Genomic DNA, 18,596 nt, shown 5'->3' with positions numbered 1-18,596 from the left:
GTTCTGTTGCGTCAAAATTGTCGAAAATGTTGTTTACTTAAAATTGTTTATAAAATTCTCGTTTTTCTTCAATCATTGTTTCACCCTTTAATTAACTGTTCGTTCATTTGGTTATTATAATTTTCGTAATTGTTATATTTTATTGTTATTTTCATGATGCTCTTCCATGTTTTGATTGTTAATATTTATGTATGAATTCTCTCCTTGATTTGATAGTTAATTACTTTATGATTTTCTATTACAGTTTTATTATTTTTAGTATTGCTAAAAATAATAAAATTAATAAATTGCCAATTACATTACTACACTAAATTGCTATTTACATTTCCAGTTTCTAAGACAATGTTTCAGGGGCGTAGCTAGAGGGGGGCAAGGGGGGCATCTGTCCCTGGGCGCAGGATCCAAGGGGCACCAAACTGATGTTACCACATTTTAGAATTAAATGTTTTCCATCCTTGGCAAGCAGTAGGGGGCGCGAAATCTTCAGTTGTCCCTGGGCGCTGAAAACCCTAGCTACGACTCTGCAATGTTTACTGCATGTTGTGCGTACAGTTGTCCAAATAAGTTTCAAGGACAAATGTAAAAAGAACAAGATTTCCTTTCACCTGTTTCCTAAGGATGAAGATTTGCGTAAAGAGCGGATTGTAAGAATAATTTACCTTCAGAACCCACTTCCGGTCCGTAGTACACAAATTTAAAATCACCACAGCTACTATGCGACCTCTTCTTGGTAGAAAAAGCAACTTATATACTACAAACAAATTAATTCTATATCGCTCCATACTTCGCCCAGCCCTCCTTTATGCAGCACCGATCTGGGGACATGCAGCTAAAACCAGGGGCGTAGATAGAGGGGGCAAGAGGGGGCATCTGTCCCCGGGCGCAGAATCCAAAGGGCGCCAAACTGATGTTTCGACATTTTAGAATTAAATGTTTTCCATCCTTGACAAGCAGTAGGGGGCGCGAAATCTTCATTTGTCCCTGAAACCTAGCTACGACTGAAAATCCTAGCTACGACTGCGCTGAAAACCCTAGCTACGACTCTGGCTAAAACCAATATTAAACAATTACAAATTCTACAAAATAAAATTCTACTAGAAATTATCAATGCTCTTTGGTATATTCCAAACATCTATATTCACAGAGACCTTCGAATCGAACTTATTCAAGAGTATATTAAACGATTAGCGGTCAACTTCTTTTATTCAGTACAAACCCACAGTAATAGCCTTATTAGCACTCTCAGACACTCCCCGCATCCCAGAGAAAAACATCGTTACCTTGTGACATCCTACCCACATAAGAATCACAACTTTAATTGACTCATTTACGCTAAACTGACTCTGCGGTTTACCACCCGCGGCTACATCTTATAACGACATTGAACTTGCCCCCCCCCCTTTTTTTCGCTGCCGCTAGTGCGGACCTCACTCTCTTTTTTCTGCCTCCCACACTTCCTTCCACCCTACTCTTTCTCCTCCTACTCGATTCTTATCAGAAGTCGAGTAAAAAGATGTTTCTACATCTTGATACTCGAGAATAAAATACGATCTGTGTGTGTGTGTGTGCAAGAATAAAAAAAAGGGAAACAAAGCCACAGGATAATGGTTAAGTTCTTAAATTTCCTTTTGGCAACAGCGGTTTCTATCCAGACGATACCGATCATAAAATTAGGACGATACTGATAGGGCGATGGAATGGAACCGATCTGTGTTGAAAGCAGCATATGCTGTCTTATCGTTCTTTAAATGTATTTTGGTTTAGGATATGGAGTTGGTGAGTTATTAATATGTGTTTAGCTTATTTCCCTATATGCATTGTTTATGCATTTGTCCCTTTCTAATGTTGTGACATTTAAATGTCATATTCTAGTTAAGTGGAAATATGTGTTAATGATTTAATGAACGTCAATAACTGAATGAAATCATGAAGTATATTCTCTTGTTTTAGGGGCACAGAGTATGCATACGAGATCTAAATCCACAAATTGTATGCATTCTCTGTGCTGGTTACTTCATTGATGCCACTACGATCACAGAGTGTTTGCATACATGTAAGTCTGTTTTCTTCTTTTTATTTGGATAAACAAATAATTCCTTTATTAGTAGTAGTATTTCTTACGGTACAATTTTATTGTATGTTAGAATTGTTTTGAAATTTTAATTTAATCTCTTGTATTCGTGTATTTTCGGTAAAAGTTCCAAGCTGTTTTTAGAATGGGTCAGTTTGAACACCCAGCAAGCACCGGACCCCTTTTTAGAATGGGTAATAAAAGCTGCCGCTGTATGAAACTGCAGCTGTATAGTATAGTGATGCTAAAGGTGCAGTGTTGCAATATTGGTACAAAATAACGTGTACGAAGCCTCTCATTCATTGAAGCTCATAGAATTCTGGTGGAATGCATGCTTAAGACGGAATAAAATACAAATTCTACATTTTGTTATAAAAATATATGCGATTATTTAATTCGATTGTAGCATTTTTAACTATAAATTTTGATTATGTTATCTTAGCTGGTTTTTAAGAATGATATGGATCATTGTGTTATTAAGAGAAAAAATATACGTTATAGTGTCATGCATTCATTCCAAAAGCCTGTATAAGCATAGTTTAATTATATGAATGATATAGTTTTGAGATATTAATTAAATGAATTCCTGTGCAAACTGCTATAAAGATAAGCTTGATTAAATTATGCATCATAGTTTATATAGAGACTTTTTAATTGGAACTTGTTTTTCCCATATTCTTAAGTTTGTAACATGTGCAAAAAGTTAAATTGAGTTGGATCAAAAATAAGGGTTGCTATTTGCAGTGCTTTGAGTAAGGAAATGTATAAATATTTGAACCATGGCTGAAACTTCAGAATGCTGGTAGGTTTAATATTCGGCAGTTAAATGGGCTGACTGCATGAGCTTTACGTTGTTTTTGGTACTTTTTCTATTACAGCAACCATCACATAGTTTTTTTTTTTTTTTTTTTTTTAAATGAATTTTAGAATAAAGAGTTCTGTAATTTTTGATGAATTTTTTAGTTTTGGCTGGTAATTACAGTGGACATTTTAATAAAAAACAATACTGATTTTCTTTTTATGAGTGTAAGTGCAGATCTTGTTCTTTTTAAAAAGTCATCTGCAACGTACAGATGCTCCTTGCTTAACCTTAAATGATTCAGCCTAATCCAAATAGTCAATTTTCAATGGTATATTACAATAATTTGACTAAAGGGTGCTGTCATTTTTATGGCATGTGAAACGTATGTTTTAAATTGCTTACTTAATTTTATGAATTCTTTTAGATTCATTACTATTTGAATCTTTTTAACTGCTTAAATGAGCTTACATATATTAATGGCATATCAGGCATTCAACAACTGGGTATTTCAATTCAGCACACCTTTCTATAAGCTTTTGTTTAGCTCACTCATGGTCTTGGTTGCTGTGGTCAAATATATGTCATATATTTTTAAACTGTCAAACTCAAAATCATCAGATAGCATGTCTAGTCATTACTGCTATACTCTCAAAAGTCTGAGTAATTAATTTTCTCGAACAGTCTAAACTTCAGCTTTAGTCATATGTAAAATCAGCCCTGCAGTTCAGTCCACTCTTGCACCAAAAAATGCAAAACCTTATATATATATATATATATAATTTATTTCCTAAACCGTATTGATTAATTGATTATATTATCTCCTAAGTTTAATTAAAGTAGAATTATTTTAAAAGTGTGCATCCATACTGGTAAGTTATATTTTGAAAGATGTTTTGAAGTAATTTGAAAGCAAAATGTTAATAATGTTTTAACGGGGACTGGAGTTAAATCATCACGAAGAATAATATTACAATTGTAAAAGTAAATATTAAAACATGTAATTATTGTCATTGATCGGAAATTAGTTGACTTTTCAAGGGGAACAAACCAACTCCCGTTCAATGATCAATAATTGATAGAAATACGTAAATATGAAAGTGTTTCGTCTTTACTCGAGTTATAAATTAAAGCCAAACCGGCAATTCTAGTCAGGCCAAATATTTCCGCGAATAGTTGTTACTCAAAGAACTGATTCTCATGAAGCATTTTAGTCAATTCAATTTGGAGTAAAAATCAATTACTGTAGAGAAATCTTGTAAAACTCGAGTAATCGTCCCCGACACTATCATCTTTATGTATTTGAGTACTATATTATTTGTAGAAATTAAACATTGGAAATTGTCATTATGAAATCGAAATCAAAGTAAAGTTGAAATAAATATAGAAGATTATAAAAAAGATAAAAAAAGTCTAAAGGCAGGCCTATTTCCTGCCTTTAGACTGTCTACTAGCTCTTGGATAGCGAAAATGCCTTTTTCCTTTCTTAAATTCTTAATCATTGCGACACAACAATTAGCCAGAAATTAATTAATTTCCATTCACTAGTATTTTTAAAAAAATCTTAACAGACGGTCTCTCTCAGATAAGAACTCCACAAAATACATCCCTCAAGAATTCCAAGTCCCACCCACTACCATAAATTTCTTCACCCAAGTCTTGCCGACTGATATAATTCAAAGCCCCTACTGCCGCTAAGAATTTTCGGACACCCTACACTTCTGAGTCAGACACGAAGAGAACACACTGCCAACTCCCCCACTAGAAAGAATGTAAGTTACTTAATACCTTTCTGGCCTTTATATCTTCATGTACATTCACTGATCTTATTTATATTATTTTCTATTTTATTTTTATATTATTTTTATATTATTTTTATGTTCTCTTTGATTTGTTTTTGCAAAGTTTGCATTGTTTATCTTTTTTATAATCTTCTATGTTTATTTCAACTTTACTTTGATTTCGATTTCATAATGACAATTTCCAATGTTTAATTTCTACAAATAATATAGTACTCAAATACATAAAGATGATAGTGTCGGGGACGATTACTCGAGTTTTACAAGATTTCTCTACAGTAATTGATTTTTACTCCAAATTGAATTGACTAAAATGCTTCATGAGAATCAGTTCTTTGAGTAACAACTATTCGCGGAAATATTTGGCCTGACTAGAATTGCCGGTTTGGCTTTAATTTATAACTCGAGTAAAGATGAAACACTTTCATATTTACGTATTTCTATCAATTATTGATCATTGAACGGGAGTTGGTTTGTTCCCCTTGAAAAGTCAACTAATTTCCGATCAATGACAATAATTACATGTTTTAATTTTTACTTTTACAATTGTAATATTATTCTTCGTGATGATTTAACTCCAGTCCCCGTTAAAACATTATTAACATTTTGCTTTCAAATTACTTCAAAACATCTTTCAAAATATAACTTACCAGTATGGATGCACACTTTTAAAATAATTCTACTTTAATTAAACTTAGGAGATAATATAATCAATTAATCAATACGGTTTAGGAAATAAATTATTATTAACTAACTTTGCAGCAATTGCGCAAGTAATAATAACTTGTATTCGCACTAAATGGATTTAAGTTCATACAACATTATATATATATATATATATATTTTAATTTTCTGATTGTCTGTATCTCTAAAACAGTTGTCAACTAACAGGTGACTGAATTGGTGAAATTTGTTTGTTTAGCTAAATTTATGGCTAAAAGGTATTGCACTGTTCAAAAAAATAATTAAAAGATTCATTTTATGAGAAAAAAGAACATTTAAGAGAAAAAAATTATTGTTAATGTTGGTTGATCTTTGGATTATGGTAACTTGGAGATTTTTTGGCAAAAATTTGGCGACCAACTCTGCTACAGCAATCCTCTATTTTTTTTTCGCCGCCATTTTGTCTTCACGAAGTAAAGACATATTTCTTTTCTTTTTATTTACTCAACACTTTTTCCAACAATCTCCTAGCCAAATTACACTTATGCTAGAAATTTTATGGAACAAAACTGCTTAATCATGACAAATATTAACTGCAAAATTGGGAAAAAGTGCAGAATTGCAAACTCCTTGCCGCGTTTTTCAAAATCGCACATACACAGTAACCATGTACACGTCGACTTATTTTTACTTAAAAAAACATCCCTGAATTGCACAAAAATGGCATTGCGCACACTCTTGACTTTTTCTCATAAATTACAAAAATATGCTATCATAAAAAATATGCTTGCTATTTTCTCATAAATTACAAAAATTTGCACGAAAACGCAGGAAAAGTTTGTGAATCTTTTAAACCTGGTTAAAAAGAACATATATGAAATTACCTGATCGCAAAAAAGTATATACCCTTTCCAAATATGAACATTTCCACGTATAAAATAAATAAAATATTAAAAAACTTTTACCTCTAAATTATCTATTATAAACGTCACCAACAAATTCATAACAAAACATTAAAAATGGTTACAAATACTTGCTGTCAAATATTTAAATTATTTACATCCACTCAAACGTATATCAAATTGCTACAAACATATAATTCACAAAACTATCATTTAATTAAAATATAATTAAACCATGTACACGTCGACTTATTTTTACTTAAAAAAACATCCCAGAATTGCACAAAAATGGCATTGCGCACACTCTTCACTATATCTATGTACACTGCTTTTTTCTCATAAATTAGAAAAATTTCACGAAAATGCAGGAAAACACTCAATGTATTCTACTCAAACGTATTCCAAAATACTACAAAGATATAACTCACAAAATCACGATCATTAAATTAAAATATAATTAAATTAAAAAACACTACTTAAAATATAAATAAGCACATACATTAAATTAATAAAAATTAGATTACAATCCTAATTACTTTAAACTAAATCATTGCTAATAACAATTTTCCATAATAGCATATTAATTTATTTATTCCTTACATTTAGAACAATGCATAAAAATAATATCCTTAAATGATTAAAAATGATTAAAAATACTAACTTACCTAATCTTCTTCAGAATCTTCATTACGTGGCACGCACACTTCCCTACAGAAAGGGTTCTGATCAGCTGCAGTACTACTGCTAATTTCTTTCACCTTACATAGCGCCATGCAATCCGAAAATTAATCAACACTATTTCACACAACACACAATGAAGCTTAATACAAAATAATATATTACTACTGATATTTTTCCAAATTTTTACCCCCTTTTCCGATTAAAGAACTGTAATTCGTCCATTAATGTCACATGCCATATCTCATGATCTCTCATTTTCCTCACACAAAATAATGCGTAATCGGAACTGAGTACTTCTCACATTCTTACCATAATAGCATATTAATAGGTAGTAACCTTTATCGTCGTCAAACTAGGTAGTAAAGTCCTAGGTAGTAACCTTTATCGTCGTCAAACTACCTGTTACCATATTCCAAAGATCAGCCTTAATGTTATATTTTTACTCCAGATGAATAATAGTCATTGCGCTCCACATGCATGATACATATGTGCTTTGTGGGTTGGCTCTTGCATGTAAACTAAACAATTCAGTACTATTCCGTTACATTAGTGTCAATTAAAAATGTACCGGTTAATCTTTGGGGTACTTTTCCGTTTCGCCAGCGCAAATCTCGCCAAGCAGACTTTATTGGCGACAACATATAGTATACACATAAAAAATATTTAAAAAATTTTAGTTCTATTTTTTATTTTGAAGGCATAAACATTTTGGTTGATCTTTACATTATGGTAACTTGGCGATTTTTTTGCGAAAATTTGGCAACCAACTCTCCTACAGCAACCCTCTATTTTTTTCCCCCCGCCGCCATTTTGTCTTCACAAAGTAAAGACATGTTTCTTTTCTTTTTATCTACTGAACACTTCTTCCAACAATCTACTAGCCGAATTACACTTATGCTAGAAATTTTATCAAACAAAACTGCTTAATCATGACAAATATTCACTGCAAAATTGGGAAAAAGTGCACAATACCATACTCCTTACGCGTTTTTCAAAATAACACATACACATAAACCATGTACACGCCGACTTATTTTTACTTAAAAAAACATCCCAGAATTGCACAAAAATGGCATTGCGCACACTCTTCACTATATCCATGTACACTGCTTTTTTCTCATAAATTAGAAAAATTTCATGAAAATACATGACAATTTTCTCAATCTTTAAACCCGGTAAAAAGAATATATATGAAATTACCTAATCGCGAAAAAGTATTTACCCTTTACAAATATGAACATTTCCACATATAAAATAAATAAAATATCCAAAAACTTTTATCTCTAAATCATCTATTACATTATACACGTCACCAAGGAATTCATACCGCAAGCATTACAAATACTTAGTATCAAATATTTAAATTATTTCCATGCACGTTTATTTCAACTTAAACGTATACCAAATTCCTACAAACATAAAATTCACAAAATAACTATCATTTAATTAAAATATCACTAAACCATGTACACGTCGACTTATTTTTACTTAAAAAAACATCCCAGAATTGCACAAAAATGGCATTACGCACACTCTTCACTATATCCATGTACACTGCTTTTTTCTCATAAATTAGAAAAATTTCACGAAAATACATGACAATTTTCTCAATCTTTAAACCCGGTAAAAAGAACATATATGAAATTACCTGATCGCGAAAAAGTATTTACCCTTTACAAATATGAACATTTCCACATATAAAATAAATAAAATATCCAAAAACTTTTACCTCTAAATCATCTATTACATTATACACGTCACCAATGAATTCATACCGCAAGCATTACAAATACTTAGTATCAAATATTTAAATTATTTCCATGCACGTTTACTTCAACTAAAACGTATACCAAATTCCTACAAACATAAAATTCACGAAATAACTATCATTTCATTAAAATATAATTAAATTCAAAAACACTACTTAAAATATAAATGAGCACATACATTAAATTAATAAAAATTACATTACAATCCTAATTACTTTAAACTAAATCATTGCTAATAACAATTTTCCCAATAATACCAAATTCCTTTCCACCTTACATTTAGAACAATGCATAAAAATAATATCCTCAAATAATTAAAAATACTAACTTACCTAATCTTCTTCAGAATCTTGATTACGTGGCGGATACACTTTTCTAATTCATTCAATAATGTTATTGAAAGAGTTTTTCTGCGAATTTTTCCTCCATACTTCCTCCGCTAAATAAAAAGCAAACTTCTCTTTATCACAATGCCTAAATACCCATTTCGAATTCACTTTAGTTAGGGCCATGGGATCCAAAAATTAAACAACACTGTTTCACACAACACAGAATAAAGCTAAATACAAAATTTCCACATTTTTTCCCGATTTCCCCCCTTTTCTGATTAAAGAACCGTAATTCGTCCATTAATATCACATGACATATCCCATGATCTCTCATTTCCCTCACGCAAAATAATGCGTAATCGGAACTGAGTACTGCTCACATTATTACCAAAGTCCCAGGTAGTAACCTTTATCGCCTCCAAAATGTCGCCAAACTACCAGTTACCATATTGTAAAGATCAACCAACATTTTAATATCGCTTGAAATTTTATAAAAAGCCAATAAATAAAGAAAATAAATTTGTAAAAAGACATTAATTTAAGAATTTACTATGCTTTCATGGTTCAACATCCTGATCCGCCAGTTCATATCACGTGACCCCAAGCGATCTCATCTCAGGCAAACTACTCTACAGAAATCTAATGCTCTCAGTAATTATCTACATTAATTTCAAGTTCAATCTTCATTTGGAACACAAGGTTAAATGCAAGAAATATTTCAATTCGTACGAATAACTTACTCAGAAATTATGTAAAACCGCAGTGCTTTACTTCACTAATGCATTCTCATTAGAATGGATGAATTTAACCCTTGACTTTACCTTTTCTATATTTTTGGCTTCGGGTAAGTGCTGTGATTGCATCCTAATTGACTTAATTACCGAAAATGGCCTTAGACATAAAACTGTACTATCTGATAAAAATTCTATGTAATTATATGCCAGTACTGAAAGAAACAATCAATCTGATAAGAAAAAGCTGCGACTTGTTTTAAAAATGAGGCGTATAAGGTTACCAGCGAGAATATTCTGTTTGGCATCGGTTGTACCATTATTGGCGACTTTATCGCTTGCGCCGGCAAAACGGAAAAGTACCATCTTTGGATTATGGTAACTTTGCAATGTTTGGCGAAAATTTGGCAACCAACCCTGCTATAGCAATTTGCTAGTTTTGTTTTGGATGTCATTTTGTTTTCATGAAGTAAAGGCATGTTTTTTTTTTTTTTTTTTTTTCTCTCAACATTTTTTCCAACAATCTGCTAGCCGAATTATGCTTATACTATAACTTTTATGGAACAAAAATGCTTAATCATGACGAAGATTAGGTGCGAAATTGTGAGAAAGTGCAGAATCGCAAACTGCATGCCGCGTTTTTAAGAATTGCACATACACGGTATCATCCATGTACACGTCGACCTATTTTCACTTTAAAAAAAATCCCAGAATTGCACAAAAATGGCATTGTGCACACTCTTGACTTTATCCATGTACACTGCTTAAGTCCTAGCTAGTAACCTTTATCGCCTTACCAAAATGTCGCAAACTACCTGTTACCATATTCCAAAGGTTAGCCAATGTGCCACTATTTTGGGGCCACCAATTCTTGCCAAGTTTAAAATTATGAAATAATAATAGATTTTAAAAGACTAAAAAAATATATGGTAAAAATATAATTCAGGGTGCCATTTGGCGATTTTTTGGTGATTGGCCAGCAAGGCACAATTTCAAGAGGGCCGTTACACAGATACAAAATAACAAATAAAAAAAATTGCATAAACTTGATGTTCGTGTACACATTGTTTTATTTTCACTTAAAAAAAAAAAAAATCGAAGGATTGCACAAACCTGGCATTGCACCACTCCCTTCACTTTGTCCATGTACACATCGATTTGTTTTCACTCAAAAAAAGTCAAGAAAATGATGATGTCATATAATGTTAAAACAAAGTTACTCATTACCAAAATTTGTAGCCAATTGAAGCTCAGTAAACTTCATTTTAAATCACACAATAAAATAACGTAAAAGGGAAATACATGTTATCACATATACACACTACAAAAAGGGGCTAAAGTGCAGAATTGCCCTCTGAGCTGGCGCGTTGTGTTTGGCGCTTTTTACGAGATTGATAAGTGCGCCAAATGTGATATCCAAGTCGATTTTGCCGTTCTGGAAGGCGAAATTCATACGCATGCATAGTATGTATTTTAAATTGAGAGTTTCTTTTGAGCGCAAAATTCGAAGCATTTTCGTGCATGCTCAGTATGTATTTTAAAATTTAGAATTTTCGATTGGTGTAGATGATAAAAGATGGTAGAGGTGCAGTTATTTTAAACAATAATTCGAGAGCATTTTGAGAATTCGTTACTTTTCGTTCATCGGCTGAGCGGAGTGGATTACAATTTTCAGGTAAGTGAAAGTATTTTTAATTTTCAATTTTTTGTAACGATTTTAAGTGTTTGAAACTTACTATGTTTTTGAAACGATTCGTAATTTTTAAAATTATGTTTTTGTAAGGACTGGATTTTCATATTTAAAAATTTTTTGGAAGTGAAAGTCTTAATTTTTCAGGGTTTGTTAAGAATTTTATGTTCTTTAAACTTACTGTGTTTTTGAAACAGTTTTACTTTTTGAAGTTACAGTCAAAAGTCTTTAATCCAGACCTCAAAGCTACAAACTTTCTGCGCATGCGCATAATACCTGTACGCATGCAAATAATACGTTTACGCATGCGCGTTTAATGTATAACGGACGGTATAAGCTAAGCTAAAATTATCTAATTCAGTTAATGTTACAGATTGCATTTTTCCTTAATCTTCTAATTGGATCCGGCTTATTATTTTTTGCAGACTGTTAGAGCAATTTTATAAAAGTAAGCTTGAACTTTCGATTATGTCAAAAAGAATTTCCGACTCTGGAGCTACCAAAGGATCTACAAAGCGAAAGCATGTTTCCATGTCCATCAAACAAAAAGAGAAATTGCTGAAAAAAAATGGGTAAAGGCATATCCTTTGATTCTCTAATAATTCCGAAATATGTTTATAAATTTCACGCTGCTCTGCGGGGGAGGGTGGGGACGGCGCGGCACGGCGCAATGAACTGGATGTTGATCCTTCAGCACTATCCTTATCTTCAGGGCAGATGTTTTTATTTTATTCGGCTTATAATTCCTTACTAAATGTAGTATTTCATCTCAATGTACTCTGTCTTTGATATGATTTAAATCAAATTCCTTGTCATTATAAATATCACAAAACTCATCAAATAGTTTTCTGGTTGCAATTTTCAAATTTCGACTATGCGTAATGTATGCTTTACGCATGCGCGTGTTGAAAGAAATGTTTAATAAAGTAAACAAATAAATATTAAGCTTTTTTTTTTTTTGTAAAATTTTGATACCCTTTAGATTAAAATTGCTCTTTATTTCATAAATTACGGTTTCATATTTTTGATTTTATAATTTCTGCATGCCATCTTACCAGATTTAAACTGATGATCTATAATCCGGAAAAACCGATAATCCAGAATCGCTGAAGTTCCCACGAGTCCGGATTAAAGACTTTTTACTGTATCAGATTTTTTTGAAAGGTTTTCCAGTTTTAAAAATTTCCCACTTATTTGTTTGGCGTTTTTTACAAGATTAAGAAGAATTGGATTTTTAATTTTCTTTGACTTTTTAAGTGAAAATAGGTCGATGTGTACATAGATAAAGTCGAGAGTGAGCAATGTCATTTTTGTGCAATTCTAGGATGTTTTTTTAAGTGAAAATAGGTGGATGTATACATTGATAAAGTCAAAGGAGTGCGCAATGCCATTTTTGTGCAGTTCTGGGATTTTTTTTTATGTGAAAATAGGTTTATGTGTACATGGATACTGAGTTTGTAAAATTCTTGAAAAGTGTCAAGTGTGTGGTTCTTCACGTTCCCCAATTTTTTTATAGGTGAATGAATTTTAATTCAAGGTTTTATAACAATTTTAAGTTTTTGAAGCTTACTGCGTTTTCTTAACCATGTTTGTATTTTAAAAATATTATGCTGTTTTTAAAGAATTTTCCGTTTTCAAAATTTTGCTTCAACTTTTATTTTGTATTTATTTTACCTGTTCGCCATTGTAAATGTTGCGCCTTGCATATTGTCTTCTGGAGGGGTTGCAAATCCAGGAGACAAGATGCAAAAGCACACCAATTTGGCGATTTTGAAAAACTTGCCAAGCAATGGGCGATTCTGCACTTTCCCCAAAAAAGGAAATATCGACTTACCATATTTAGAAATTTCTGTGTCTTCAGTCTGCAGCACACAAAATTCCTCAACAGAATCCAAAATCTTTCTAAAATTATCTGAACTGGAATATGCATACTGCCTTCACCACATAAATTCACAAAGAGTAAAACATATCTTCCATAGTGCCAGACTGTCAGTGGCATTTCTTGCATGAACCTTTCTTGTGACAAACCCATTCAAAGCCATCTGAACAATTTTTACGTTCGACCATATGCATTTCCTTCATACAAACAGGACACTTATAATGACTACTAAGTAAACCTTCATTTACACACCAGTAATGCTTTTATTGCCCTTTTGTTCCAAATTATATAGAAACTTCAGATTGATCTCATCACATATAGCCATTGTACGGTGTGCAGTACAAAATAAACAACGTACTTCCTAATTGACATCCAACGCAGAAATAAACCTGTACAAACATTTTCCCATCAGTCGAATTCACCGCAATCACATCACAATAGGGTTTCCATAACATTCAGCTATTCAGGTTACCATAAATGAAACAATATGGTGATAAACAACTTGGTGATAATCCAAGGGGCACCCCAAAATATAGACTAACAAGTAAATTACTTCTGTAAAAAGTAAATTTTATAATTCTTAGAATAATTTTTCTTTTTAAATTTTTAATCTAGAATATCCTATGCATAAATAAAAAGTAACAAACAAAACGAAATTTAATCTAAACTATTGGCGTAAAGAATATTCTCCATGTAAATAAAAAAAATACCTAAACAAAAGGAAATTCGATCTAAACAGGTGGCATCAAATTGCAAAATATCATTCAGTATTATAGAAAAAATTTCAGTTTTTAATGTAACCAATGCTGCAAAAATTAATTGAAATATGGCTCTAAATGGTGGCGAGCAGTGTTCACTAATGTTTATTTCTCCATTTAGTGCTGCCCCATAATCGTTCCACAGTTTTGGGTATGGCATCCAGTTTCAGGGTCTACAAAATTATAACAGTGAAATGTCCATTTCTGAATTTCTCTTTTTTATATCCTTCCCAGCAGTCTGAAAATATAATGCTGCCATCCATGATGTTTTCCTGAATGGTAGTTGTAAATATTGTAGTGCAATGATGGGGAATGGCGACCAGAAAACATTCTTTGCTTTTCTGGCATATATCTCCAAATACTCATTGTTCCAGAAGAAAACATCCAAAATTGTATTTTCTTTTTCTGAAAAGACTTTTGTCTGTTTCTACAATTTAGTTGGTTCCACCAATTTTATTTCTTTTAAAAGACATCAAATTATTTGCACATACTTCAAGTAGTTAAGTGTCATATTAAGACTGATTTCTAACTGCATTTGGCAAAATTCAATTGGCGTCAGTTCCTGATATCACAGACAGATAAAAGAAATGGCATTGAGGAAAGAAAGATACGAGTTTTCAAACCATGTTTTGGTTCTTGATTTTTCTTTTATCACAGCAAGAATGAGCATAACAACACCATATAGGAGCTTTGTTTGAGTTAAAAGTTTACTTCATCAAATGATTTTGAGAACAAAGTCAAAATTTGTAAAAAAAATATCGTTATGATTAGGTGTCTGAAATGAACTATCGCGCTACCAGATTAGAGCCACCATTTATTGCCGTTTTTGTTGCAAGAAGTCAGCTACATAATGTCACCAGATCATATATACAGCTTTAGGTACTAATGTATCATATGACACTGTGAAGGTTTGATACCAAAAGTTCAAAAACAAGGACTATGACACTCAAAAAGCAGAGCACTCTGGCCAGCCTACTGATATTGATGAGGCCAGCCTGCAAGAACTTGCAGATGAAGTTCAGTATGCAACCACTCAAGAGCTAACTAAGGAGTTAGACATTAGTGCCATGTCTATTAGTTGTGCTATGCATAGCCTAAACTTGACGTACGAATTTGATAAGGACAGACATGTTTGGGTCTGCTCTAATTTGCTCTATCAATGCAAGGACAAAATTCTGAACTGGATCTTCACTTGTGATGAAAAGTGGATTTACTTCAATAACACAGGCCGAAAAGGGGTTTAATCTGTGCCCGGCATGTTTGGCAGCGTTGCAAAGTGCAGTTTGACTAACAAAAAGAAAATGCTGTGTATCTGGTGGAATTGCTGGGCATCCACGAAGTGCATCTGAAAAAAAGTAAAACCCTCGACAGTAGGGTGTACAGTGAGATGCTAGTCGGTGTTGATACTGCTATCAAGGAAAAACTTTGAACTGAGTTCAGGCATAAAAAAAGTAATGTTCCATCAAGATAATGCAAGACCACGCATGTCTGCATTTACAGACTGTGTACAGAATCAAGTGGGATTTTTTGCCACACCCACCATATAAACCTTGGCTTCGCTCCTTTGGACTTCTATCTTTTTCACACGTGCAGCTAGATCTTGCTGGTACCATGCTCTATTCTGTACAAGGCTTCCGAAATAAGGTTGATCTGTTTTTGTACTTGTGGCCATCAAGTTTCTGGGCCAAAGGCTTTGAGAAACTACTAAAACATTGGCAGGAAATCAATGATTTGGGGGGGGGGGTGATTACTACTGCATTAAAGATACTGTTTCATGCTTTTTCCCTAACTTTATTAAGAATGGTTTTTTTGGCAGAAAACTTTCATTACAACCAGATAATTCTTTGAACTTCCCTGCATTGACAATAATTTTATAAACTTTCTCTGCAAACTATGAATGATATCCACTTGTTAAGTGAAAATTTTCATCATTGTAGAGCACATTCTATCATTGCATGATCATTCATAATGACTTTTTTATATTAGAATTTTCCATTCACTTCTAAAATGGCAAGACTTGGTTAAGATGTTTGCTGTTATCCAGTAAATTATTTGACATGACTCTGTGAGATGTTTAATTTTGTTGACCAGATCTGTCAGCAGCCGAGTGCATAAAATCAACGAACACTGTAGTTTTTCCCTGCTTTTTTTCCGTAATGAATATATATATATATATATATATATATATTATTTAGGTTATTTTTCTTTAGCTTTAGTTGTCTTTGCATACATTGTCATAATTAATCTTCCAATAAATTTTGAATAAGATTTATTACTATGGACTGTTGATTTGATGAACTTGTACAGATCATATGGATTTTTGTTATATAATATTAAAAATGAAATATAACATTAAAGAGTATACTTTTTGATACCATTTTAATAAACTGATGATCATCCAGAATGCGTCACCTTGGAGGAAGCATCGAAACAGCATGAAACTTATATCGCGTGTACACTGTGATGGAATATTCTAATAATTATGATTTCAGAGTGCTCGTACATCATGAGTGAGTGCAGCACTTCTTACAGTCTTTATATAAAGTGAGAGAAAAAAAGGATCTTTTTGAATAACATGAATTGTTGTTATGTGAAGCTTTTGTGTGTGCAGCTTCAATATGCATCATAAAACAACACAGGCATCATTTGATTATGTTTTTGAGTTCGACCGAGGCAGAATTGTTGCATACAGAAATTGCAGATTATCCTTCTGTTATATCAGTTATCATGTCAGATGTAGCCAAGAAATAGTAATGTGAATATGGAATCAGTAGGTTTAGGAGGCAATGACTGATGGGCAAGGAATAATTGTAACCACCTCATCTCATCACTCCATGGGAAGACAGACCTATCATGCGCATAACACTGATGGAGCATACTGCCACATCCACAACCATATTTCAACAAATGCAGTCTGTAACAGAATGATCAATGTCTCACGAACTATTTGCCGTTGTTTACAGTAAAATGGACTGCCTGTTAGGCACCCAATGCTTTGCATACTTTTAATACATTCCCAATGGTGCACTGGGCCGCAGAGAGGCACACCTGAATGGCATGACATTGTGTTTTTTGGATGAATTACACTTCTGCCTGCAGTACCATGATGGATGGGTTAGAGTTTAGAGACTCTGTGAAGAGAGGCTGCTCAACTGTTGTGTTATGCATCATTAAACTAGTCCTGCACTCAGTGTTTATGGGGTAGTATTGTACTGTATTCCATTTCGGCACCCCTGATATGCATTATTGGTACACTTACCATACCAGCCAACACTATACCTCAGAAATTTTACAGCCTGTTCTCCTCCCTTATGTTCAAGGCTTGCTTATGGTCATACTTCAACAGGAAAGTGCATGGCCATATGTTGTGTGCAACATTTAAGCTTTCTTCTTAGCATACCATATTGCATTATTATATTGGCATGCCTGTTCTCCAGATCTGGGGTAGAGTAGACTTTAAGGTACCCCTTGTATTATGGCGAAGTTGTTTGATTTATCGCCAAGTTGTTCTTTCATTTATGGTAGCCTGAGTAGTTGAATGTTATAGAAACCCTATCGTGACGTAATCGGGTGCATGATTCTGGGAAATTTTGAATCATGGGATGTTTTGTAAGCGTTTTTGTGGTGTGTGTTGGTTTGATTCTTTAGACGGTAGAACGGCCGGATGTAGTAAGATTAATTTTAAGTTTCTGTGCGATTTGGAGCGAAAGGGGAAAAGAGCTTTAATTGACTGGTGTGTAAATGAAGGTTTACTTAGTAGCCATTATTAGTGCCCTGTATGTAAGAAGGATATGCGTCTAGTTGAACATAAAAACGTTCGATCAGAAAGAGTACCTCGTTTGAAAAAAGTAATTTAAGTATGATTGATATTTTGATTTCTACATGGCTCTGGGTGTACGAAGCGAACTCGAAAATCATGGTAAGTGAATATTTGCTTTTGGTAGTGCTTAAATGTATAACATGTTTTTCCTTTTTTATGTTATTTTATTGTTTGGTTTAAAATGTATTTTATTGAGATTATGGTTTTTTTTTTTTTTTTTTTTTTTTTTTACCTATATTGTAGAATTGGGTGCTCCTTTGACTTTTTAAGTGAAAATGTATTGATGTGTACATGGACAAAGTAAAGGGAGTGCGCAATGCAAGTTTGTGCAATTCTGGGATTTTTTTTTTAAGTGAAAATAGGTCGATGTGTTCATGGATTAAGTCAAAGGAGTGCGCAATGCCATTTTTGTGCCATCCGGGGATTTTTTTTTTAAGTGAAAATAAGTCGATGTATACATGGATACCATGTTTGTGCAATTGTTTGTCTTGTTATTTTGGCTTTGTGTAGCGGCAATTTTTGGTGGAAAAATCGCCGCTTCGCAAGCCAAAATAATGATTCAAAGAATTGCACAAAATCGGTATCCATGTACCGCCAAAAATCACCAAGTTTCGCGAAGGGGTACCCCAAACTATACTTTTACCCAGATCTGTTGTTCATTGAACATGTCTGGTTAGTGACTGAAGAATCCTAGCCTGGCTAGGA

At 32.9% G+C, this 18,596-nt stretch overlaps 1 protein-coding gene across 1 annotated transcript in view; it reads left to right on the top strand.

The window, feature by feature from the left end:
- Positions 1 to 1,617: 1,617 nt before the first annotated feature.
- The window catches only part of LOC118201391 (polycomb group RING finger protein 1-like), a 59,114-nt gene continuing 42,135 nt past the window's right edge, over positions 1,618 to 18,596 (top strand). Inside the window, exons 1-2 of the mRNA XM_035373496.2 lie at positions 1,618 to 1,776; positions 1,951 to 2,053. Of these exons, the coding sequence (XP_035229387.1) occupies positions 1,768 to 1,776; positions 1,951 to 2,053 (112 nt within the window). The 5' untranslated portion in view covers positions 1,618 to 1,767. The remainder of the gene's footprint in view (positions 1,777 to 1,950; positions 2,054 to 18,596) is intronic.

This window comes from Stegodyphus dumicola, chromosome 5 (genome assembly GCF_044657685.1).
Source record: "Stegodyphus dumicola isolate Sdum_Otavi_A_Nest chromosome 5, ASM4465768v1".
Classification (NCBI taxonomy): Eukaryota; Metazoa; Arthropoda; class Arachnida; order Araneae; family Eresidae; genus Stegodyphus; species Stegodyphus dumicola.
The sequence above is the reverse complement of the archived record's forward strand: the minus strand, read 5'-3'. Positions and strand labels throughout refer to the sequence as shown.